General features: G+C 40.6%; 1 protein-coding gene and 1 non-coding gene across 5 annotated transcripts in view; both read right to left on the bottom strand.

Moving 5' to 3' along the window:
- Nucleotides 1-3081: 3081 nt before the first annotated feature.
- The window catches only part of PJA2 (praja ring finger ubiquitin ligase 2), a 53086-nt gene continuing 30182 nt past the window's right edge, over nucleotides 3082-25985 (bottom strand). For all 4 annotated transcript variants that reach the window (XM_016228511.3, XM_029054122.2, XM_029054124.2 and 1 more), the window contains 5 exons: nucleotides 20555-20722; nucleotides 14635-14746; nucleotides 7155-7269; nucleotides 6658-6773; nucleotides 3082-3950 (listed from right to left, as the gene is read on the bottom strand). In XM_016228511.3, coding sequence (XP_016083997.2) covers nucleotides 3519-3950; nucleotides 6658-6773; nucleotides 7155-7269; nucleotides 14635-14746; nucleotides 20555-20722 — 943 coding nt within the window. In that variant the 3' untranslated portion in view covers nucleotides 3082-3518. The remainder of the gene's footprint in view (nucleotides 3951-6657; nucleotides 6774-7154; nucleotides 7270-14634; nucleotides 14747-20554; nucleotides 20723-25985) is intronic.
- On the bottom strand, nucleotides 22366-22503 carry LOC114807754. The gene has a single exon (XR_003755828.1). It is a non-coding gene; the product is annotated as a small nucleolar RNA SNORA7 (small nucleolar RNA).

Genomic DNA, 25985 nt, shown 5'->3' with positions numbered 1-25985 from the left:
GTATTTAATTAACCTGTGTATTTTCTCCCAGTGTACAGTGCTCTACCCACTGTAAGTGCTTAATAAATACTATTAATAAATGAAGTAGAAGTAATGCCATTTCTTAAGTATTTAATATGTGAAGAGCACTGTATTTAGCACAGCGAATGAATACAGAAATGGGGGATAGAGGAATGATGATTAATAATAATAATAATGTTGGTATTTGTTAAGCGCTTACTATGTGCCAAGCACTGTTCTAAGCGCTGGGGTAGACACAGGGGAATCAGGTTGTCCCACATGGGGCTCACAGTCTTAATCCCCATTTTACAGATGAGGGAACTGAGGCACAGAGAAGTTAAGTGACTTGCCCACAGTCACACAGCCGACAAGTGGCAGAGCTGGGATTCGAACTCATGAGCCCTGACTCCAAAGCCCGTGCTCTTTCCACTGAGCCACGCTGCTTCTCATTATAGGGAGCATAGCATTTTTTCCTAGTTTGGTAATAATGATAATAATAATAATTGTGGTATTTGTTAAGCACTTACTATGTGTCAAACACTGTACTAAGTGCTGGGATAGATACAAGAGAATCAGGTTCCTTATGTAGCTCATAGTCTAAGTAGGAGGGAGCACAGGTAATGAATCCCCATTTTGCAGACGAGGGAACTGAGGCCTGGAGAATTTAAGTGACTTGCCCAGAGTTAGACAGTAGGTAAGTGGCCAAGGCAGGATTAGAACCCAGGCCCTCTGACTCCCAGGCCTGTGCTCTTTCCACTAGGCCCCGCTGCTTCCCTAAATCTTGCAGAGAGGAGAGGCCTTTTTTTGGAACAGCTGCTTCTATGAAAAGGAAGCCTAGGCTCTATTATCGCTAAGCCGATATATAGTGTTTTGCAGATTGAGTAAAAATGCTTAAAAGAAGGAAATTACAGAGGAGGAAGTCAGCACACTCATTTTCCCAAGGTATATTTGAGAAAACGTTTTTGACTGATCTGACCCCTACAAGCCATCCACCGTGATAAAATGATATGGATGGACTAGTAGCAGTAGAAGAAGTTGTACATATACATAGTTGCATAAATACTAAGAATGGGTGTAAACTAATATGTAAATACTAGAGGTGGCTTAGTGAAGACAAAAAGGGACTAGATTAATTGTGATCATGTCGTGGTGTACCAGTCAGAAGTAAAATTATGCTAAGACAATATTAAAGCTGAAATTTATGCATAGAAAAGGTCATGAGTTTGTTAGAGTTACACTCATAGCCATATTACGCACATGCATTAATTTTTTTCTTCTGAAAAGGTGGTTCAAATATTATGGCGTTCAATATATACCCTGCCTGACTATAGTGTATGCAAAAGGCAGAGTGTGATTAAAAAAAACCTTCTGAGTAACCTGTTTCTTAGTTTTTATATAGTACACACCAATCAAGAGGAAATTCACTTATGATGGTGTGTGTCACTGAATATGAAAATGTCAGACTCACAATCCTGGCCACATTGTGCATATGTCATTACTTTGGTCCTCCTTACTTTTGGTTGCCCAATTGCAACTGGCCATACAGAATCTATCTGATGTCATCAATTCTTCTCACATTTCCCACCAAAGTAGTAGCATTAAGGGGGACATATCTTTGATACTAGAAGAATGAATTTATTTAGTACTTCACTTTTTGGATCCTAAATTGCAACTTGAGAAGCAGCGTGGCACAACCCTGGGGGTCAGAGCAACTGGATTCTAATCCGTCCCGCCACTTATCTGCTGTGTGAACTTGGGCAAGTCACTTATGTCTCCGTGCCTCAGTTTTCTCATCTGTAAAATGGAGATTAAAGCTGTGAGCCCCACGTGGGCTTCAGGAAACCTTCCCGGACTAAGATCTCATACTCCCACCCTATTTCCATCTCTTCGGACTCTCCCGAACACTAGGGGCCTTAAACCCAAAGCACTTAGGTACCCACCCAATCCCAGCCCTACAGTGCTAATGTACTGGTACTCAGTTGCTTCCTTTACCTGTAATTTATTTTAATGTCCATCTCTCACATTTGGCTGTGAAATCCCGGAGGGCTGGGATCGTCTCCTAACTTCATTGTATCGTACTGCTTAGTACAGCGCTCCGAACAAAGTAAGCCCTCAAAAAATACCACTGATTGACTGAAATGGGGAGAGGTGGGAGGGAGAGCAGCATACGGTGTAAATAATAATTTATTTTAAATGTATAATTTTTTCAGGATTTTTCAAAGGGTATGTTATGTGATATGTAAACTAGCCTTTTAAGCTTTTTTCCTCAATTCAACGGGACAGACTCTGTCTTGAGTCAACCTGTCTATTTGAAGGCTTTGGAAAAGACACAACCAGCCAGAAATGGGATATTAAGAATGAAACTCACCAACTCATCTACACTGTGTCAATGAATCAAGCACAATTAAGCACACTAATTGCACCCTTAGTTTTATTCACCTTATCTTGAGCTAGAATAATTAAGGTGCACTAATCATCAAACTGAACTGGTTATTTCACTGCAAGTCTGTGCCACCGACCAACTGTAACAAATTTTGTATTTTCTGGATTTTCTAGTCAGGCAAGCCTTGGATGCTAATTGAGAAGACTATTTTTCAGTTGAGTATTCCAAAATCTTACAAGCCAAATAATTTACCTTCATGGAAATAAGTATATATTAGAAGCATTCGGCTCATTTCAAACATCGACCACTTGTGCACTCCCTTGAGCACTTGGATATTCACCCCACACCACTTAGTTACATCTTCTCATACTAATTTTCTCATCTGATTTTAATGCCTCTTAACCATAGGCCTTATGCTCCTTGTGGGCAGAGATCACTTCTACCAACTCTGTTGTATTGTATTCTCCCAGGCATTTAATACAGTGCTCTGCACACAATAATCCATTTGTTCTGGGCCTCCCCCTCCAGCCCCATTTGCAAGTTATTTGATTTGACTATAGCAGTGTTTATTTTACCACTTATTGATTCATCCAAAAGTGAGACACAGAGTAGAAACATTCCCAGAAAACTATATTGTTAATATATCAAGGCTTTGAGGTACTAGAAGGAAAAGAATGGTTAAAAAAAAAACACCACAAGAAATTGTAATTATTTTATTTCTAAAGAAAACTACTCCTGTGGCCACAGAAGTCTTCAGATTTAATGCAAATATGTAAGATTACTTAAAATCACTTTGAGTGGCACTATCTTGTTTAACAATACTGTTTCTTTAAATTATGCAATACTATTTCTAAGCCTCATTTTAATAACAAAAACTCCTAAGGTTAGACTAAAATACTTATAATTTAACTATTGAGCTTTGTTCGTGGCAGGATATTCTACTGAAGAAATCCGGTACATCTTCTAACTTGCAGTTTACAAAACAGACTTATCTTAATCTAAATATAGTTTAGAAAAGTCAATGCTCTCTAAAAGATTATAATGCCTTATAAGTAACCTATTTGTTATATATGTTAATGAATTATATTCTACTTAAAGAGCCTTTAATGCTTTAATTCTACATGTTGCTTTCATTTTATTGATTTCCTGTAGCATTGGAGCCCGGAGACTTGGAGCCAGTAGCACCAGAGGCCGTGGCTCCAGGGGCCGTGGCTCCGGGGGCCGTGGCTCCGGGGGCCGTAGTGCTGGGGGCCGTGGCGCCGGGGGCCGTGGCGTCGGGGGCCGTGGCGCCGGGGGCCGTGGCGCCGGGGGCCATGGCAAAGGAGGTCGTGGGACGGGAGGTCGTGGGACGGGAGGTCGTGGGACGGGAGGTCGTGGGACGGGAGGTCGTGGGACGGGAGGTCGTGGGACGGGAGGTCGTGGGACGGGAGGTCGTGGGACGGGAGGTCGTGGCTTCGGAGGCCGAACCTGGAGCCTCATCATTAGCTGCAAAGGAAGTAGTAGCAGCTGCGACTCTTCCAAAGGCTTGGAAAGCAAACACATAACGGCAAACGGGGCACGTTGCTGACTGAAGGAGAGGAAAAAGGATAAGAAAAAAGAATCGACAAATGAACCGTAAGTAGAAGTCAAAAATGTCAAAAGATCAAATCTTTTAATCAAGGGAAAATGTCATGGCAAAATAATAAACACCACTACAATCAGATCAGATAACTGGCAAAGGGGGCTGGAAGGGGAGGCCCAGAACAAATGGATTCATAACAGTTTATCATCTCATTTGGATACTAGCCAATGAACCAGCAGTATTCCCGAACATATGGCCTGCACTCCAGGGAAACCCTAGATTAACCTAATCGACTCCACCCTCTACCCCAAATCATGCGCTTCCAACTTAAAAAGCCCATGGAAACAGAGTTTATCTCTGTCGTAGGGTTACCTTTTGTGGTGTGGAAATGTCACGGCAAGTTCTTTTTCCACTCTAGTCCTAACCCAGAATACCCCTTCCCAGTAATAGCTGGAAAATATTGGGCAAGGGAAATAAGGAAACAATGTACTCTCCAAGCGCTTAGTACAGTGCTCTGCACATACTAAGTGCTCAATAAATAAGACTGATTGAATGAATGAATGAATGTAAGCCCCAGCTATCACAAAAAAGCACAACTAAATGATGGGGCTTCAACGCTAAGTTCATCATGGGAAGGAAAAGTGTATGTATTTAAGGAGTAACTCAGAGAAACCAGGGTCAAAGGATGGGCAAAAAATGACCCCGCCTCCCCCTCCAATCCCACAGTGAGGGAGCCAAGGGTGGGCTCTAACCTTTAAAATGTTGGAAAAGTTGTGGCAATTTTTCCAACTGAGGTACCAGAACTGCCCCAGTCTGTACAGCTCTATATATTTTAGTGTTAATATTGAAAAATGTTTTATTTTAACATATTCTAAGAGTTAATGCTGGAAAGCAGTGTGGCCTAGTGGAAAGAGAGCAGGCCCGGGAGCCAGAGGATCTGGGTTCTAAACCCCAGTCTGCCACTTATCTGCCGTGTGACCTTTGGCAAGTCACTTCACTTTTCTGTGCCTCAGTTCTCTCAGCTGAAAAATGGGGATTCTCTATCTATTCTTCCTACTTCTTAGACTGTGAGCCCCAGGTGAGATCTGATTGCCTTGCCTGTACCTTGGGGCTTGGCTTATTAAGTAAGCGCTTAATAAATACCCCAATTGTAATTATTATTGTAGGTTGTTTGGATTACATCCTTATTGTTCTGTCTGTCCACCACATTTAAATCATGGGGCACAAGGACTACGAGTTCATCGATTTATCCCAGTGTTTAATAAACATTAATAACAGTAACCATTTGCAGTATAGGGCAACATTCAGAGACTTGAAGTTCAAAGCACTGGGTGTTAAATTCCTTATGACAAATGCCAATCTACTGAACATTAAAATCAGAATCAGTCTTTTCTTTGGGGAGAAAGCAGCAGAGACATGAATTTCCTGTGTTTTCAATTCCCATATGGTCCCAAACGATATGCGGTCATGATTCTCCATTCTACCTGAAGTCTCTTGGGAGAACGATATTGTTTCAGAGGTTCTGCACCAGGTGAAACCAAAATACAGATAGTTGCCGCTTGCCCAAACAGTAGGAGTTGCAAGATTGCTGCCTTACTTGCATTTCCAATAGCCCAAGAAAACTGGGCTGCTGCTTTCGGCAAAACCCAAACAAAAGAAAGAAAAAAAAAAATCTTGGCCTGGGAAGCCCATGTTATAATATAATAATATAATACTATAAAACCAATCTACTGTAGTCGATTGCTACATAGCTAAGGCACCTTAAGTAGGGATAATACCGTGAATTGTCTATCGAAGTATTTTATTTGGGGGCTATAAAAGTGTAAATTTGGCACCAAAGGGTAATTTCACTAACCATTATATAAATTGTTGGGTGTTTCAAATGAGGACTTGAAAGAGAATTTTGGAAAAAATGGCTCCCAAGCAATTTTGATAATGCGATAGTTAACCTTAAGGTTAAATACTGATTTCTCGTAAGATTAAAAAAAATCAGATTGAACTGCCATTGAAAGGCTCCAAATGTAAAGAGTTTTAGTATAAATATTGTTAAACTGTCTTGCTTAAGATTAACTTTATCACACATTATTTCCATTTTAATTGGATTCATACATCATTTAGTCATATTTTTAATTCAAAAAGATTGAGATCTGTATTGTTTCCACTTAAATCTCTACACTTTGGAGAGTTCATACTGATGTTTTATTTTTTGCCTTAAGGAATAGAAATAAATCGAGTAGGCTAATATTTAAACTTCAGATAATGGTGCAAAATAATTGAAGGGGACACCCTTCAGAAGAGGGAAGAACTCCAACCGGTTCAGTGGGGTGAAATTAAGCCTGAGCTTTGTCAAGGTTTCAGAGTGGAATTGCAAAAGCATGCCCTACTCCCAAATACCATCAGGTGGAGTGAAGGCCTTGAATGATTTCGAAAGAAATCCATTAATCCACTGTATATTCTCCTGAAGGGGCGCAATGTTGACAATACTAGGTGCAAGAAATCTTGAACTTTCACTTTTTAAATTAAACATATTCAACTTTCTCCTCTATTTTTCCTAGGTTCATTCAACTAGCAAGACTGGTATATAGAGACTATGAAGGCAATGTATTTCCATCGTGGATCAAATTGATTATGTTTATAAAGGAACCATTCCCACCTTCAGATGATCTGTCCTGCTGCTCAACTAATCAAAAAGGGAAGAAAAGGTAAAACACACCTTCTGTAACCAAGCAGCTATGCATAACTTGTGAAAGTAATGGTTGCAGGGTAACTTTGTTATGACATCATTTTCAACAAACTCTTGGCAGCATATAGTACAGGTCAGGTCCATAGCTACAGGCAGAGAAAAAGAAAACACCGATGAATGACCATTCCTGAAATGACATCAATACATTTGAAAATGAAAAAAACAAAACAAAACATTACCTTGAGGTTGGCGCTGAACAAAGTTTGGGACAATTTATGGTACTAACCCTGACATAAATCAACTCTGGAAAAAGAGTGCTCTCTGCCTCTGACAAGCTAGCTTTAGCCCCGGATTCTACTCAAATGTACTGTCACATTATTTTCAACAGCTAAATTCTATTACAAAATTGTAACTATTATAACATTTCTAATATAAAGTTTCTGATGTTAGCCTTATTTAAGTGAAGCACAAGACTGATGTTAGCAGTGACCCACTGTATATTTTTATGGAACCCGTTTTTCTCATACCCAATTGATCTGCTGTAACAATGATGTCCGGGAGCATGTCGATGCTTTCTGTGCTGGCCGGTGGACAAATCTGCTCCCCTTCAGTTATCAGGTACTCCAAATGAGCCACAGCAGCCTAAGACACAAAAGATTAGTTATTCACTCATATACCAAATGGAAACCTGACCAGTAATTTGAAAAGAAAAGATTGGCTGGTCATTTCCTAGATAATAAGCAGTGTGTAATCTAATCTAAAGGAAGGTGCCAATAAGCCACACAAGCATACCCCCCTCTCCCCAACCCCCCCACACCAATACCAAAAAAAAAAACCCCACCATTTACCTGCTAGGCCCATGCTCTAGTCCTCCAATGAAAGCAAAGGTGGGAACCAAATAGAAGTAGTGGCCCTGTGTTTTTTTACCCATTCCCCCCTTCAATCAAAAGCAGTGACAGTAACTCTTCCTCAGATGGACTGCTTACTGAGAAAGAGAGATTATATGTGTGTATGTGTGGATAGGTGGGGGGCAGGGTGGGGAAATTACTTGCTTGCTGATGTACGGTCATGTTCAGCACAACCTCTGACCAGTAGGAAGATAAATTAGGTTAATGTGTTAGCATACTCAGTGGTCACACTGCAAACCAGAACCAGGCATCCCAATTTCCTACAGATGAAGAGATTAGGGCTGAAACTGAAGCTACTTAAAAGATCTGAGTTAAATGCAATGGTTTTCCAAAGATTTTGATCTCAAAGTCAAGAAATGGCCTGCTCTGCAAAGTCTTGGTCTGAAATGCTTAATACTTATAATAATAATAATAATAATGTTGGTATTTGTTAAGCGCTTACTATGTGCAGAGCACTGTTCTAAGCGCTGGGGTAGACACAGGGGAATCAGGTTGTCCCACGTGGGGCTCACAGTCTTCATTCCCATTTTACAGATGAGGGAACTGAGGCCCAGAGAAGTGAAGTGACTTGCCCAAGGTCACACAGCAGACAAGTGGCAGAGCTGGGATTCGAACTCATGACCTCTGACTCCAAAGCCCGTGCTCTTTCCACTGAGCCACGCTGCTTCTCCAATTGTGTAATGGATAAAAAAAAGTGCTGATGCGAAAATGAAAAGCCTCCTCTTTGGTTTGAAAAGTGATTTACTTTTCCCCGTTCCTCAAATATTTGAAGAAAAACAAATTGACAGAACTTTTTTTTGGAAAAATGTCAGCCAAGATAATACGGAAAAATTCTACTCTATTCTCCAATATATTATATTTTTAAAACTAACAGTTTAAACTCTCCTTAAGCCTGAATGTCTTGTGCTTGTGGGATTTCCTGGGGGTGGGGGGTAGAAATCAGTGTGGTAATAAATGGGAGTTCCTTTTTGCAGAGCAGATCATACCTGACCTTTCCCATACAGATTTTATTCCCTATAGTAATATAGTGTATCCATTTGACTATACAGTCACTGGAGAATAGGCTAAAAAGTCAGGACTGACCTATAGTCATGCCTCAAGTTTTCTGAAATTCAGGAATTTGATTATGGGTAGAATTTGGGGCTACATTCTTCAGTTAACCTAATCCTTCTTTCCTCTTAAATTTTTTTGTAAATTTCAAAATTGTAAATTTTAAAATCAAAATCCCTCCTAATTTTATCTATTTAAAAAAAAATCTATGGCTTTAAGTAGGATCCTGCAGCCTCATGAGATTTTAAAAGTCTTAGGCACTGTACTTGGCATGATCCTGAATTGATGTAATTATTTGGGGTAATCAAAACACAGAAAAATAGGAAACTAGAAGGAAGAATGATGAGCGAACAAGTTGAATGTGAGTTGAACACCAGTCTCTCCTCAACTCTGTTCCTTTCAACCTCCTCTTATTTTCCCTAGCTTAGATGAGACTACAGCTTGCTGTTGCTGACAGTATTAGCCAAGCTTGGTTATTTCAGGATTATTAATTTCTGGATTTCTTCAGTATCAGGGCTATATGATGATGAGTAATAGCAAAAAAAAAAAGATTAGTAATTCTGGAAGATCCTTTTAAAGCTTTTACACTTCTGTTACAAGGCCGCTTCAGCCAACCAATCAATGGTCTTCATCTCCCTGCTTCTCCCCTTCAGTCTATCAAACACTCTGGCGTCCAACTCCTGTTCCTGTCTTCCATTCAGAATGCATCATTCCCTTCCTAAAAACTTCCAAAGGGTAGCTCTTTCTCTTTGAATCAAACAGAAATCCCCAACCATTGGATTTAAGGCTCTCCACCAGCTGTCTCCTCCTTACTTCTTTCCATTCTCCTCTTCTGCTATGTATACCCAACTCACATTCTTCACTCCACTCAACTACCCAGCTCAGCTTTCCAACTCCTCAGTCTCCAACTCACTGTGTATACCTTTCCCCTTGCATGGAACTCTCTACCTCCCACAAAATCTGCTCCTCTGGGGGAAAAAGAAACAAAAACCCTCCTTCAGAGAGCACCGGCTGTCTAATCACCACTCCTTGATCAGCCATTTCCTGGCCTTTTTGTTTTTACCAGTATTTTCTGCGGTTTCCTCCTTTTTCTAACCCATTATATCTATACCATCTGTAGCTTGTCTCCCCAGTTAGACTGTAAGCTCCTTGAAGGACAGGGGCTGTGTCTTCAACTTTAATTGTATGCTTTGAAGAGCCTATTCAGTGCTCTGCACTCCATAGGACTCAATAAATGCTGAGAATGAAGACATAGGGTCACTGGTCCTCTATCAGGGCATAGAGTGACTTTAAATTGAAAGCAATGTTCAAACTTAAAATTATCTTTCCTTTTGACTTTGAATATTTATCATTTTAAGAGTTTATATTATGCCTGGAATTACAGTAGACACATAAGATTCATGTTGTGGGCGTGCCTTTTCTGGGTTGGTTATAAAATGCACCAGGCCTTATTTTTCTTATCTTCCCTCCCTTAACTATTCCCCTTGTTTTGAACTGCTTTACTTTTCTGTTTTGATAAGCGCTTGACAGTAAATTATCTTCAATATTTGCTCTAGCAGCACTGTGAAATGTTCATACAGCTTTAAATGATATTAGTGAAGAAAAGAATGAGTGTTTTATGGATGATTTATTTTACCAGAATCAAATCAGGTGGAAAAGAATCCAGAAAAAAAACAACAACTATCAATCTGACTCTGCCTGATTCTTAGCAGAAAGGAAAATCCTGGTTACTAAACTGAAGAACAAACAAGTATATATACTTGTCAAACATTCGTATTAAGAAAAAAACCTGAATAAAAATGGTGGCTAAGAAAGTCATCTCATTTATTCTGGTTAAGGTATTAATTAAATCACTTAAAACAGCAGGTACTTATTGAAAAGGAAAGAGTTGGCAGTATATGTGAAAGTGAAGTCACTGAAAAATGAAATATTGCATATGAAGGGAAGACAAGTGAGCTTTAGCAAAAATTGGTTTGGGCAAATCGGATTCTCAAATATAGCTGCAATGATTGGTATAAAGGGGAAGAAATAGGGTTTAAGAGGGAATTGCACAGAGTTCATGCCAGTGCCAACAGTTTAGGAAATAGTTGGTTTTTTTTCCTTAAATGGTCTTTGTTAAGCACTTGTTATGTGCCAGGCTCTGTTCTAAGTGCTGGGGTCGATACAAGCTGATCAGGTTGGACACAGTACCCGTCCCACATGGAGCTCACAGTCTTCATCCCATTTTACAGATTAGGTAACTGAGGCACAGAAGTTAGGTGACTTTCCCAAGGTCATACATCAGACAAGTGACAGAGCTGGGAGTAGAACCCAGGTCCTTCTGACTCCCAGGCCTGTGCTCTATCCACTAGGGCATGCTGCTTCTCTGAAGTGAGTTGGGCTTTGCATAGGGTATATTCTTAAAGCGAATTCAAACTCGATGTGGTGGGGAGAGGGATCCAGAAGGGGAAGGGGAGGACCCAGCTGCCATCAGGAGGCAGCTGTGCCATGGCAGGGGAGGAGGGAGGTGGAAGTCACCCATCCTCTCAGCCGAAGCCAATGACCCTCATTCTTCCCCACCTTCTTTAATGTTTCCCGAGCAGGACTTCATGGAAGCCTAGAAATGCAAGATAAAGATGGGCCAAAATAGAGGCTGCGGCAGAAGCTCAAGAGCAATCGAGCAAAGCCCATCCTGAGACCAAGTAGAATGACAGAAATGGGTTAGAATTTCCGGACTAGCTAAATATGGAAGGGGAAAGAAGCAGAAGGTTAGGGCTGGAAAACAGGCAAGAAAGCCATCGCTGAGAATACCTTGCCACAAGAAAATGTGTTTTCCACTTGCACAAAGGATTTGGTTTCCATGTAGCAGGGAAAAGAATCATTTAAACACTGTAAGCTCGTTCCTTAGACTGTAAGCTCATTGCAGGCAATACTCTGTAGCTTTGTACTCTCCCAAGCGCTTAGTACAGTGCTCTGCACATGGTAAGCCCTCAATAAATACCATCCATTGATTGATCAAACAGAAGTTAGAAAAGAATGAAAAACATCTTGGGGAAAGAGGCCATGAAAATTGAATTGATAAGTAAAAGTGTGGATATTGAGATGCTTTAAACCCAATAGGAAAATCTGGTGGCACACAAACACTTGACAGAAAAAGTGTTAACTGCTACGTTGGGGAGAACTTGTGCTGAAAAACAGTGGGTCAGAGCCCTAATGAAGAATAACCTGTAAGACCAATTTAAAAAATGCAATGTTTAAGCTTCTCAATTGGCTTTTTCCTGGGGAGTTGTAAACTTTGAATGATAATTTCTTCATAAAGAAAATAAGCCAACTGTAGAAATTTTTTTCTTGTGACTAAAACTGCATCTCAATAGAGTCATTCAACCACAAAACAACTCCTAAGTTGTGTTGAAGAGGAGAATTTGTTTTGCTTAATTTACATAAAAATCGCTCATCATTTTTATCTAGCATTTATTTTTAATGAATGGGAGGCAATTTTGTTTTAAATACTATTTTGAACTTAATAGATGAAATGTGCACTGGGTACTTTAAGAAGCTACTGCAGACCATTGCTTTGCTTTCACATTTTTAAATCAACCCTCTGATCAACTGCCAAATTGTAAACATTACTGACATTTATTTTAAAGGTCAAGGTTTATCACTGGCCACAAGGGGAGACACTCAACCCTGAACTGCATTAAATAGATTTCATGATTGACAATAGATACAACTTTGGAAGCCCTGATGGCAATTAAGGAGAACAGCAGAAGAAATCTCTGGAAAAATACCAGGAAGAGCTCCTGGTGACTTGCCTACCAGGTGCTAAGGTAGCAGATCTACAAACCTTCCAGATAGACTATTGGAGGGGACAAGGGAGGATCTGGTAATCACGGTATACGTTGGGACAAATAGCACAGGGAAGATATAACAGAAAGAGCCTGGAAGCCAAATTGAGGTTGTTAGGTAGGAGAATTAAAAATCCAGGACCTCAATGGGAATGTTCCCTGAAATGCTGCTGGTTCCATGTTCGCAGCCCTCGAGTTTCAATGCACGGCTGAGACAATGGTGCGAAGTAGAAGGATCTAGATACAACAGGAATGGGGGGGGGGGGGAGGGGGAACCTTCTGATGAGGGTGGAACTTGTTCAGAATAGATGGACTTCACCTGAACCCAAATGACATCAGACTACTATCATTAAAAAACTAAAAAGACGGGGAAGAGAGTAAAAAGAGCTTAAGGAAATAGTGAATGAGGAAATGCACAAGACACTAATTGTTACTGTGAAAGAAATCAAATGGAACATTTGAGGAACATGAAGGTAGATATAGACAGGTCATGAAACAGGGGAATCATGCATTTGTTGAAATCGGACAAAAAAAAAAAGCAAAGCCAAAAATATATCGGTGTTTAAATGCTGATGGTAGGCGTCTATAAAATTAAATAGGTAAATTGGAATGCTTGATGGCTAAAGAGGAACTTGTGATAATCGTCATCTCTATGGAAGTACTGATCAGTCATGCACTGATCTGGTCAGCCACCCTTACACCCACTATTAAAAGAAAAAAAAAATCTCACCCTCTATGGTGTCAGCTTTGAACCTGAAGGATTGGGGCATGTGTGACTTGTACCTCAATACCTTGGTAATGTGTGTACTTTAGCAGGAACATTAACTCTTTCCGACTACTCCTGGTGAAGGTTTAGTGTAGGGCTGAAGAGTGTGCTGAATCGATATCCAATTTCTAGAGCAATTCCATCCATGCTACTGCTGTGCCGTACTTAACAGAAAGCATCACAAACAATGAGGCCTTGGAACAGCATCAGTCTGCCAGCACAAGGCAATACTATCACATTCCCCCATGGCTGGGAAGGACGTGCGAGGAGGAATGAATGACAGCAAACTACCCAACCCACTGCTCTCTAGTGAGCTGAAATAGGATAACCAAAAACAGGGTGGAAATGCTTTTAAGACACAGTGCAGGCAAACCTCAAATGGCTGGATGATGATGAGTCTGTGGTCTTAAAGGATGAATGGGCCTCGCTCAAGTCATAAATACTCCGGGAATGCAAACTTGCATGAAGGAACAGATTACAATTGTACTTACTGGTTGGCACAGCACCACTTGCACTCTGTTGTCCCTGACAGTTGTGTTTCCACTAGGGCACAGAGCGTAATGAGTGAGTAATACAGGCAGCAATTGGACTCAACTGATTCGAAAGGGGTAACACTTCTTCCAATATACCTTACTCCCAAGGAATAGCTTTAGGCATAAGAGGGGTGGGCACGTTATGTTAATAAGCTCAATTACAATAACACCTGGAGTACTCAAGACATCATACAGCACATATCAAAGCATCCTGCAACCCCATTCATTATTATGTCATATTTCTGAACCAGGTGACTGAGTAGTATTTTCATTTGATAGATGCTGAAGCAGATAGGTTTACTAAAGTAGAAACAGTTAGTTGGGCCAAATCCAAAACACACGCATGAATGATAATGGATTATTTCCCAAATCCACAGTCAGCCTCCGAGACTAACCTTTTGCTTTTTGAAGTGGCAAAATGGAACAAACATCAAAAGGGGGGTAGAGTGCCTGACCATATTTAAACTGTGAGCCCCGTGAGGACAGGGACGGTCTCTAATCTGATCAATTTGTACCAACCTCGGTGCTTGGCATATTACAAGTGTTTAACAAGTACAATAGTAATAATGATAGTAATAACAGTAATATTTAAGTGCTTACTATGCGATAAGCACTGGGGGTGGATACAAGCAAATCGGGTTGGACACAGTCCCTCTCCCATGTGGGGCTCACGGCCTCCATCCCCATTTTACCAGTAAGGCACAGACAAGTGAAGTGACTTGCCCAAGGTCACCCAGAAGAGCCAGGATTAGAACCCAGGACGTTCCGACTCCCAGAGCCATGCCTTGAGGTCAGAAATCATGTCTACTAACTTTCGTACTCTCCCCAACACTTGGCAGAGTATACTTCCCACAGTAGGCACTCAAACATCATTCACAGATTGATCATTTTTCTCACATGTACAAAAAACAGAGTTAAAGAGGTACCTCCATAGCCTGGTTCAGGCGGTCTTCCATCGTCACATAGCTGAGAATGTCAGGATCTTCAGGAAAAAAGGTTGGGATAGTTCCATATCTGCTTTCATATTCATCCAAGAGCCTAAAAAGACATTTTAGGAAATAATTTCTTCTGGGCAGTAGTACTAACACGGACGACTTTTAGGCAGAAAACTCTAAAACCTTGAAGAAAGTGAAAAGGCTGGCCCAAAACAGTACCATGAACCCATGGGGCCCCTCAATACAAGTATGTCTGATGAAAACTTACTTGGGCCAGGCACCTCCTATCCTGCCATCATCTTGGCTCTTAGAAGAGCTGAGGAAACTTTCAACTCTGATATTTGCCCTGGGCTGAAAGGTGGAAGCCGGGGAGGAGGGGAGGGGAGACTGCAAACAGTGTGCTCTTGGGCAAATAAGCCAAGGGAAACTTCGTTCTGTCCCCTTGACCACTCGCTCCTAGATTAATGCACCATCACCAGCAGCAGCCTGGAGCTGCAGTTTTCAAACCTCACGCCCCCTTGAAGATCAGCATAAATCACAGTTAGGCAGCAAGGGTACATTAAGCAGTAGTGCAGTGGTCTGTCACCCAAGCAGCTTATTCCCACACTGGAACTTTGTTGAGTGTCTGCTGTGTGCAGAGCACAGTGCTACACTCTCTCGATGAAAGACAAATACCATTCACTGATTAGTTGTAAGGTACCGGTATTTACTGAGAACCCACCGAGTATAATGCACTGTACTAAACACTTAGGGAAAACACAACAAAAACGGGAGACATGTTTCCTCCCACAAGTGGCTTCCATTCTAACGGGGGAGATGGACGTACAAAAAGTATACGAATGATTAATCAGAATAAATCAATCGACTACAATCGAGCATACATATGAACATAAATGCTAAAGCGGAGAACACAATAAATATCTAAGTGGCTAGAAGGAGCTGATGGGTTGCTCTGTTTTGGTGTGTGGGGAGTTATTTGGGGAAGGCTTCTTAGAGGAGGTGGGCTTTTAGGAGGGCTTTGACTGTGGTGAGAGCTGTGATCCGATGGATCCGGTTGGCGGAGTGAGCTCCAGGCTGGTGGACCAGCGTGAGAAAGGGGACGGAGGTGGAAGAGTCAAGAAAGAGAGATAGCCAAAAGGTTGGGAGGAGCAAAAGGAGAACTGTGAGGACGAATGGGTGAAGAGACGGTAGAGGGCCTTGAGGCGGATCGTGAGTGGTTTGGGCTTTATGTGGCGGGACGTGGGAAGCCAATGGAGGGGAGCGCCTTCCCTAGAGTGTAAGCTCTCTATGGACAGATATCATCCTTCTATTGTATTTTCCCAAGAACGTGGTGCACAGCACTGTAGGTGCTCTATTGTTCAGTGATTCAAATCAATCAATGGTATTTATTGAGCACTTACTGTGTGCAAGACACTATATGGTACAACAGAGTTTGTAGATACATTCCCTGTCCACAACGACCTTACCGACTAGAGGGACATTGCCATGAACGAAGCAACAGAATAACTACACAAATCATACTGTAACTGGAATCACTGTCTGATCCATTTTAATCTTTACGACCTCTTAGGCGAAACAAATGTTCAAGCTGGTTTAAGGTATCTGGGGTTTATAAGTAAGACACTAGATAGTCTTTGACTAAAGCTCTTTCAAGCAAAGGCAATGGTACTTACAATGTTTCTTATTAATAATAATCATAATAATGCTATTTGCTATTTACTATGTGCCACGCATTATACTAAGTGCTGGGGTGAACATAAGATAATCAGGCCCCTCAAAAGGGCTCACAGTCTAAGTAGGAGGGAGAACAGGTACTGAATTCCCATTTTGTAAATAAGGGAACTGAGGCATAGAGAAGTTAAATGACTTGCCCAAGGTCACACTGCAGGTACGTGGCAGAGCCAGGATCAGAAGCCAGATCCTCTGAGTTCCAGGCCCATGTTCTTTCAGCTTTACAATGCATCAATTTCAATATTAGCCTCCTTCATGGCACTAGCTCTGGAAGCAGCTTGGTGGGTAGATAGAAGGAATACATAGGAGCCATAGAGAAATAGAGAAACGATTTTAAACTTTCCCTCCCATTTACTCCTCCACTGGGGCTTTTAAAGATGGAGGAGTGGAGTTAGAATGGGAAAGGAGAGGGAGAGGAAGTTAGTTACCTGATAACCAGGCAGAGTCTCCCGGGAGACACATTCATTTTACTATACTAATAAAGTAGATGTCAGCTACCTGATCTTGGAACCTCCGTGACTCAACATAAATGCATTAATGTAGCTAATTACTCATTTGTAATTGAGCAGATAATAATGATGGTACTTAATAAGCACTTCCTATGTAACAAGCACCTTGGTAGACACTGGGGTAGGTACAAGATAATCAGACAAGACATAGACTCTGAGCCTAGTGTGGGATAAGGGACTAACAGGGAGGGAAAAGAGGTACTTAATCCCAATTCATACAGATGAGGAAATTGGGGCACAAAGATGTTAAGTGACCTTCCAAGTTCCCACAGCAGGCAAGTGGCAGGGAGAGGATTAGAACTCGATTCTCCTGATTCCCAGTTCCATGCTTTCCCTTAGGCCACACAGATGGGTAGTTATGTGTAAAAACAGGGTATCTGATCTCGGGTCAGGAACCGATCCCTCACTTAAAACATTGTTTCTTTGGGAAAATTGGTTCTGACTTTAAACAGATCGTGTCGGAAGTCTGAGGATGCCTGTGATACTTGAATCCCAGGTATTCATATTTTCCTATCTTCATCAAATACAACTGAAAGAATGAATTTAGCAAAAGGAGACATATACAGTCTATGAACTCTAAATTGTAGATGTTCATGCCTTAAGTCTAAAATGTGGAGGCAACCTCAGACAAATTTTCAGACACACAGAGTCAATGTATCTTGAGGAAATCGCTTCTTAACCGGGAATTTATTTGGTTGTTTTTACAAGCCAGGTAACTAAAATATTACGAGTAGTGCATACGCATTCAGTTTGAGTATCACGTGTTCTTTTCGCCAAGTGTTTTGGCTAGAACGCTGTTAGCGAATTAGGAAGGTTCGTCCAAACCGATGAGCCTTTTTGGATAACAGCAGGCTGCAGTGTTGGAAGAAATGTTTTGTGTGGATCCACGTGTGTGTAAGCTTTAACGCTGGGTTTTGCAAAAACATACCTCCTATCTTATAGAATTGGGTATATTCCAAATATAGAGGGCAACTCACCTTAATCATCCTTTGCCCAAATATATACGCCCAACAAGTCTGTGCTTTCCAAGTGTTTCTTGTTTCATTTGAAATATTTTGATAAAGATTCTATGAACATTTCTGGGAAGCCATTTGATAGTTTAACAGTTCTCAGTGTCAATAATTTTCCCCAACATTTGCATATTGAAATTAATAAGTGTGACTATAATGATACAATCATTATCATTGGCTCTGGAACAGGAAACTAACAAATTACATTTAAATGTATGGGAAATTACTTTTCTAAATATGTTAGTACACCATACACCCACATTTTTGAGGATCATACTTATGTATCCTGGGATATACATATGTAAAAATGAGAAGCGGTGTTGCCTAGTGGAAAGAGCATAGGACCTGGGTTCTAATCCCAGTTCTGTTGCGTACCTGCTGTGCAACTTGGGCAAGTCACTTAACTTCTCTGTGTCTCAGTTCCTTCATCTGCAAAGTGAGAATTCAATGCCTGGTCTCCCTCCTACTTAGACTGCGAGCCCCATGTGGGATCTGATTATCTTCTATCTACCCCAGCACTTAGTACAGTGCTTGGCACATAATAAGTACTTAAATACCACAATATTATTATGCCTGTACAGTATCAGTGCAGGATAGAAATTGAACTCTTGTCAGTTTGAGCAAAATGTCTATTAACTGCAACAGAAGGACCTTTAGTTGCCCAACACAATTTCAAATGTGGTCAGTGGCCTGAACCTTCTTTCCTTGGATTTTGGATTAGCTAACGAATTAATTGTGGTAAGAATTAAAATGGAATGAAATATATGCTTGCATTATTTTGGAATCCACACAAATTCCAGAACATCAGACAACCTCCTAGAAAGTGTTTCACCCTCACTCAGAGCACGTGAATGAACTGTCTATTCATTTGACAGTCACTTACCAATAAAAATACAATGCTTTGATGTGCTCGCAGTCAGGTTTCTCTACAAATCCAAGACTCTGCAATACTATTATTGTTACTATTCTCATTTAGTAGTTTTATTTCTAGCCTGAAGGTGGTGACAGTAGGGTTTTGCCGAATACTGAATCATGAAAATTTGCCTTAGCCTAATTTTCAAAGAAAACGATGCTCCTGATTCTTGTCAGTTATTGAAATCAATTTCTCTGTGAGATCAGACCATCAACAGTGATGAATGACAACAGCCAAACTACATGTATTAACTTCTCTCCTCCCCTCGATCGCCCTGGACAACTCCTCTGGAATCTCTTTTCCAGATGCCTGTTCTTTACCTCTTAAAATAGGGGAATGCCACTCTAAACTCAAAGACACACACACAAAAATATGAATCTGAGCATTCAGCCAGAACTCGGAAAGCAAGTCCTTTCACTGTCTCACAGCTTGTCCTTTTTTTTTTTTTTTAAATTAGCCAAGCAGATTGATCTCCTTTGGAAAATGTTGTAATGAAAAAAACCCAAGGGCTTCACAAGTCAGCGATTTTATACATTCATAATTATAGTTCTGAATTCTTTATTAAAAACCATATGGGCTGCCCTGTAGTCTAGAATTTAATAAGGAACTCCTATGAAGTATTCAGCGGAGATTTATTCTGTAATTATTGTGTAACCATGCCTGCTAAATAGCTATTTATCATACAAGAGATTAAATCACAAAGTGAAATAGATAAGGTTCTGCCATCAATGATCAAAATATACTACACAGTATGGCATATTCTTCCATAATTTGTTACATATCAGAAAAGAAAAACTTGTAATACTGTATATTTCTCTATATATCTATATAAAGATATATCTATATAAATATATAAAGATACACCTATATCCATTTATATATAGGGGTGTGTGTGTCAAATTGACCAGCTCTTTTGAAAACTCAGAATGACAAAGTAACCTTGGACAGCAGATCTTTAACCCCCGGGGGGAACTCAAGCTCCTTAAAATAGTATATTATATTTTCCCCAACAGATGAAATGATTGAAAGATTGATTTTTCAATACAAGTAGTACTTGGCTGTGGAATTTTCTGAAGTTGCCTTTTTGAAGAAATAATGATAAAAGTGTACAGTTCAGCTTTACATGGACATATATTGACATTTACCAGCCCACAGAAACTCTTTTAAGCCATTCCTTCCCAAAGGAGAAGAAAAACTTGTAAAACAGATAAAATGAACAAGTTTTATCATTCTGTGGCATAAATTCTTACTTGGGTTGGTCACTGCTGCTACTAAGCCAAAAACAAATGCAATCTAAGATATATATAATCCATTAGTGATAGTTCTGTCCATTTACTGTACTTACATCAATAGGAATCATTTCCTCTTTGGTTTCATTGTTATAAGCCCCCTGTGGGCAGGGAATAGATCTACCAACTCCGTTATGTTGTACTCTCCTAAGTGCTTACTATACATTGCTTTGCACACAGTAAGTGCTCAATAAATACCATTGATCGATTGCTTGTGGCAGGAAAATTAAATTTTAACAAACTATTATGCCATCATAAAATAAAACCAAACAGTTCTCTTGCTTTATGAATGACCTTTGTTGTCCATAGCTCACTGGGCTTTTGCATTTCTAATTTCAATTGTTTAAGCATTTTGGGGAATGTCCTATCATTCCTACTTGAAAGATGAGGAAATGGAGGCATATAGGAAGAAAGCGATCATCGCCTGGAAAGGAACTGAGATAGAGAGATAATATGTACCTCCACTCCAAATCAAAATCGTCACCAAAACTGATGTCATCTTCAATGTCATCATCCCCCCCAAATTCTCCTATGACGGAGGGGTCACTTTCATCTTCGATATTACTTGGTGCTGCTTCACAAATATGCACCAAAGTCAAGTCAGCTTCCTCCAACGAGATCTGGAGCCTTACATTTTAGAGAGGAAAAGAAACTAATATCAAATTCATTGAAAAATGAAGAAATATTTAAGGAAATGCTTACATCCCCCCAAAAGTTCTTTGTACTATATTTTGCTTTTTATTCTCTTCCTAATCGTAACGTTTTCCCCTCTCAGGGTCACACCTGGAGAGTTTCCAGTACTTTACCACTCTCGACTACGGGAGGGAGAGTCAAGCAGAGGCCTACCCGTTCCATTCCTAGCTTGGGCAGTGGTGAGTAGAAGGCCATCTGGTGCAAGTCAAAATTCACCTGTGCTGGGCTCAGACAGTCGAGGGCAGAGACTCAAGTTTACTGCGTGAAAGGAGGTAATGGTAAACCACTTCCATAGTTTTACCAAGAAAACGCTATGGATCCACCACCAGAACGATTGCAGATGGAGGTGGGGCGTTCTGGAGGAGATGGGTCCACAGTGTCGCTATGGGTCAGAGACGACTCAACAGCATAAGACATGGCAATTGTAACATTTAGGGACTTTCTTTTTCTTCTTCAACATCATAGCCACATGCAGTTAATTCTCTATCCAGAGATTGAAAAATCTGTCTTTCCCTTTTTGCAGGGGAAGGAAGAGGTGGAATTTTGATTTATTCAGCTCTTTGTTACCATCTCTGGTAAGAGATTGGTGGGAAGAAAAGTGTGAACCAAGTTTACCAAAATGTGGTTTTGGGGAGACACAAAAGGTTTGTACTACTAAACTCAAAACTCCACTGTACTCTCCCAAGTGCTTAGTACAGTGCTCTGCATAGCTTAAGTGCTCAATCAATTGTATCTGACTGCTTTTACTGGGTGCAGAGTACTGTACTAAACATAAATACTCTTCACAATTAATTAAGCTAAATTCAGAGGGAAATAAAGCAGCAAATTTTCTGTAAAGTGCTTTAAAGTTTTAATATGAGCTAGCTCCTGCAGTTCTATTACATCCTGTTTAACACCCTTAATTGGTCCCATGAAGTGTTAGGTTAAAAGAGTGCTGAATAAATATAGTTTCCCATAGGAAAAAATGTAAAGTGCTTCAACTGATGATCAAAGCAATAGATAAAAAAGTGACAAAACACACAATGTAGTTACTCGATCGATAGCAAATATATACAGATTTTGAACGATTCTGAATTAGAGGTATTTGCGTCTATGTACATAATACATTTTCAAACTGCTATCTTTCACATCCTAATCAGCAAAAAGTCACCATCTGCCAAAGAGACACGAGACCTGCTACTGTAAATAGCTCTGTCATTATCTTGTACTAAACTTAAAGGAATTTAAACCATTCTACTCAAGTCACAAATTTCAAAGGGAAGAAAAGTGGCTTTAAATAAAGGTCCTTTGTTGTTGTTGATGATGATGGTATTTGTTAAGCGCTTACTATGTGCAAAGCACTTTTCTAAGCGATGGGTTGTCTTCTACTGTCGAGTCGTGTCTGACCCATAGTGACGCCATAGACACATCTCGCCCAAAACGCCCCACTTCCACCTGCAATTGTTATGGTAGTGGATCTGTAGAGATTTCTTGGTAAAAATACAGAGTGGTTTATCATTGCCTCCTTCCGCGCAGTAAACAAATCTCTGCCCTCGACTCGCTCCCGTGCCTCTGCTGCCCAGCACGGGGGAGTTTTGACTTGTAACAGATTGCCTTCCACTCACTAGCCGCTGCCCAAGCTAGGAATGGAATGGGTAGACCTCTGCTTGACTCTCCCTCCTGTGCTCATGACTGGTAGAGGACTGGAAACTCTCCAGGTGTGACCCTGAGAGGGATAAAGGTACTTTATAGAGATACAAAATGAGAAAGCATCATAAGAAAATACTGGCATTAAAATTAACAGCACCATTGCAAAAGTGTGCTAAAAGAATATCATATCGAAGGATGCACCATCTGTAGTCGATCTGCCTGGCTTTATAACCCCCAGTGACAAGGAAACGGTGAAACCTGAAAATGTGCGGAGGAAATTCTCATCATTTATAAGGCATGCTATAAAGCAATCTGAATACAAATTTTCCTGCTATGTACATATCTTTAAATTATTTATTATAAATAATTTATTCACACTAATGCCCGTTTCCCGCACTAGACTGTAAACTCATTATGCTAATTCTGTTGTACTGTACTCTTCCCAAGCACTTAGAACAGTGCCCGGCACATAGTAAGCATTCAAGTGCCATTGACTGATTGGGATCATATCCTACACACACTCTTGGGCTGACCCCTGTCCCTGGTCTCTTTCCTCCAGCTCCAAGAACCTTGGCAGTGCAGTTAGGAGTCCTCCTTTCATTCTTACAGACAGTTCTTGATTTATGTTTTCAGATCTAAATTCACACTGTTTCAGCTTAACCACTTACTGGTTTTGACTTTGCAAAACAAATTTCCCTGTTACACTGTAAGCTCCTTGAGGGCAGGGATCGGGTCTAACTTGACAGAGTTACGTTCCTGAGCATTCAGTAGAGTGCTCTGCACAAAGTGAGTGTTCAATAAATACCACTGATTGCCTGGAACTCCCTCCCTCTTCATATCTGACAGACCAGCATTCTTCCCATCTTAATGCTCCTCTAAACTCTCAACTTACATCTCCTCCAGAATGTCTTCCCTGATTAATCTAATCCCCACCCTAGTTTTGCCTTGAGTCGGTACCCGATAAGCACTTGGCTACTCACGCCACCCCCACCACACTTCTGCAATTATGATTCAATCCCTGGTATTTATTGAGCACTGTGTGCAGAGCACTGTATTAAGCTCTTGGAAGAGTACCAATATAACAGAGTTGGCAGACACGTTCCCTGCCCACAGTGATATAATCTGATGCTTCCCCTTCCTGTACCTTATTTCAATGTCTGTTTCCCCAGGGAGAGTGTAACCTCCTTAAATTAAGGGCAGGCATCACGTCTACTTATTCTAATGTACTCTCCCAAGTGCTTAATACAGTGCTCTGCACATAGTAAGCACTCAATAAATACCACTGATTGATTTCTCTGCACACAGCAAACATTTAGCAAAAGCCATCAATTGATTCTCTGTTTTATACTTCCCAAGTACTAAGTGCAGAGCACTGCACCCAGTAGATGCTCAAAAGACACTATTATTACGCCATTAAATTATAAACTCCGTGAAGGCACAAACTGTGTCTTCTCCTTTGATTGTATGTGCCTGGGCACCTGGTATCATGTTCTGTGAACAGAAAATGCTCAATACTGATGAAGATGATGGTGAAGATAACCCATATAGCCATATCTTTCTCTGATTTCTAAGCCTCTGTAAGTACCAGGAGACAAGGATGCAAAAGGGAAAACAGTAACTGATGCTGCAAAATATCAGAAAGAGCTGACAGCCTTTGAGTGTGCACAGTGTGGTCAGCACTGGGGATGGGGGCGGTGGGGCGTGCAATGGGTCCAGATTGGTCACACAGGTGAATTTCATCATCTTCTTCAGGCACAATGGACACAACATAATTTTAACCCAACATACTTTACTTAAATGGGCCAAAATGGGGCAATTAAATTTCTCACAAATTAACGTTTGAGTCAAGACCTTGATATAGCAGATTTATAACAAACTAGCAGACAACTTTGGAGCAAAGGGCTACCGTAACAAGTTACTTCATTAAAATTGGCTTTTAATCCCCAGCCTTAAGCTACAAACGTGCATCATAAAGAATCCAAAGAAAAAGAAAACTGAAGATGAGCTGATTACTCTGCTTGAATGACATCCCTTTCTATGTCTATTCTATCTTTCTTAAATGCTTTAATTTCCTAAACTGAACAACAGAATAGCAGGTATGAGAGACAATATTGCAGTAGATCAGTCTACCCAAACCAGAACGACTACAACTGCCCTTTGATACCACCAACACTCCAAGTGAATCTTGAAGCTCCAGGATTATGCAGGGATTAGACATTCATTTGAAAGTGATCAAATTGGGCCTTAATTAGGCCTGCATTTAGGGATAAATGAAAGGCAAACTGGATAGATTCCCAGTAATTTGGGGGGAAAGAAAGAGGTAAATGAAAATAATTACACTTCATAAATCATCCATTTGTGTTCTGCCCCTTCAATGAATCTTGATAAAGGAGTCTTAGGAAAAGCTTATGTGAAACTTTAAAAAGATTAAACTCAGTTTAGCACCAAGAAAAATTTCATCTTCACTTCTGATCTACTCCTTACAAGGGAAAAAAAAATCCATCATCTTTCTTTCTAATCTCTCTGGGAATATATCACAACTATTTAACTTTGCAATGCTTCATATGCCTGTGTGAGTGAAGGAAAGTCTTCAGAAAGCAAGATTTCAAAATATGAAACACCAGCAATTCTCTTTTCAATTGTTCAGTAGTGTGGGTGGAAAAATAGAAGTCCAAAATTACTGGGGTTTTTTCAGCACAAAATGGAACAAGAATGAATCATTCTGAATTTCAGCAGTCATTTGGACCAGGTTGGGACACTGCTCTGATGCTGTGTAATAATAATGGTATCTGTTAAGCACTTACTATGTGCCAAGCACTGTTCTAAGCACTGGGGCATACAAGGTAATCAGGTTGTCCCACGTGGGACTCTCAGTCTTAATCCCCATTTTACAGATGAGGTAACTGAGGCACAGAGAAGTGAAGTGACTTGCCCAAAGTCACACAGCTGACAAGTAGTGGAGCCGGGATTAGAACCCATGACCTCTGACTCCCAAGCCCAGGCTCTTTCCACTAAGCCACACTCCTTCTCCGTGCAAGCCACTTGATCTTTCATATGGCTAAAGAGAGTGGAATTAATCAGCGCAGAACACTTTTCTAAGCACTTGGGAGAATACAATACAATCGAGTCAGTGAATACACTCCCTGTGCACGAGGAGCTTACACTCTAGAGGCAAAAATTAAAAGTAAAACTCAACAGAACTAAGGACACAGAAAATGCACTGTGCACAGCACACGTTATTTAATGACATTCTTTGAATTCTGTGAAATAATAATAATAATAATTGTGGTATTTGTTTAGTGCTTACTGTGTGTCGAACACTGCTCTAAGTTCTGGGGAAGACATGAGATAATCAGGTCAGGGACAGTCCCTGATCCACACAGGGCTCACAATATCAGTAGGAGAGAGAATGGGTATTAAATACCCATTTTACAGAGGAGGTAGCTGAGGCACAGAGAAATTAGGTGACTGTAATTTCACATGGAAGGCACATGGCAGGGCCAGGATTAGAACCCAGGTCATCTGATCCCAGACCCAAGTTCTTTCCACTAGACCACACTGCAAAATC

Source organism: Ornithorhynchus anatinus, chromosome X3, assembly GCF_004115215.2.
Source record: "Ornithorhynchus anatinus isolate Pmale09 chromosome X3, mOrnAna1.pri.v4, whole genome shotgun sequence".
Lineage (NCBI taxonomy): Eukaryota > Metazoa > Chordata > Mammalia > Monotremata > Ornithorhynchidae > Ornithorhynchus > Ornithorhynchus anatinus.
Note: the sequence above shows the minus strand (reverse complement) of the source record. Positions and strands in the feature narration are given on the sequence as shown.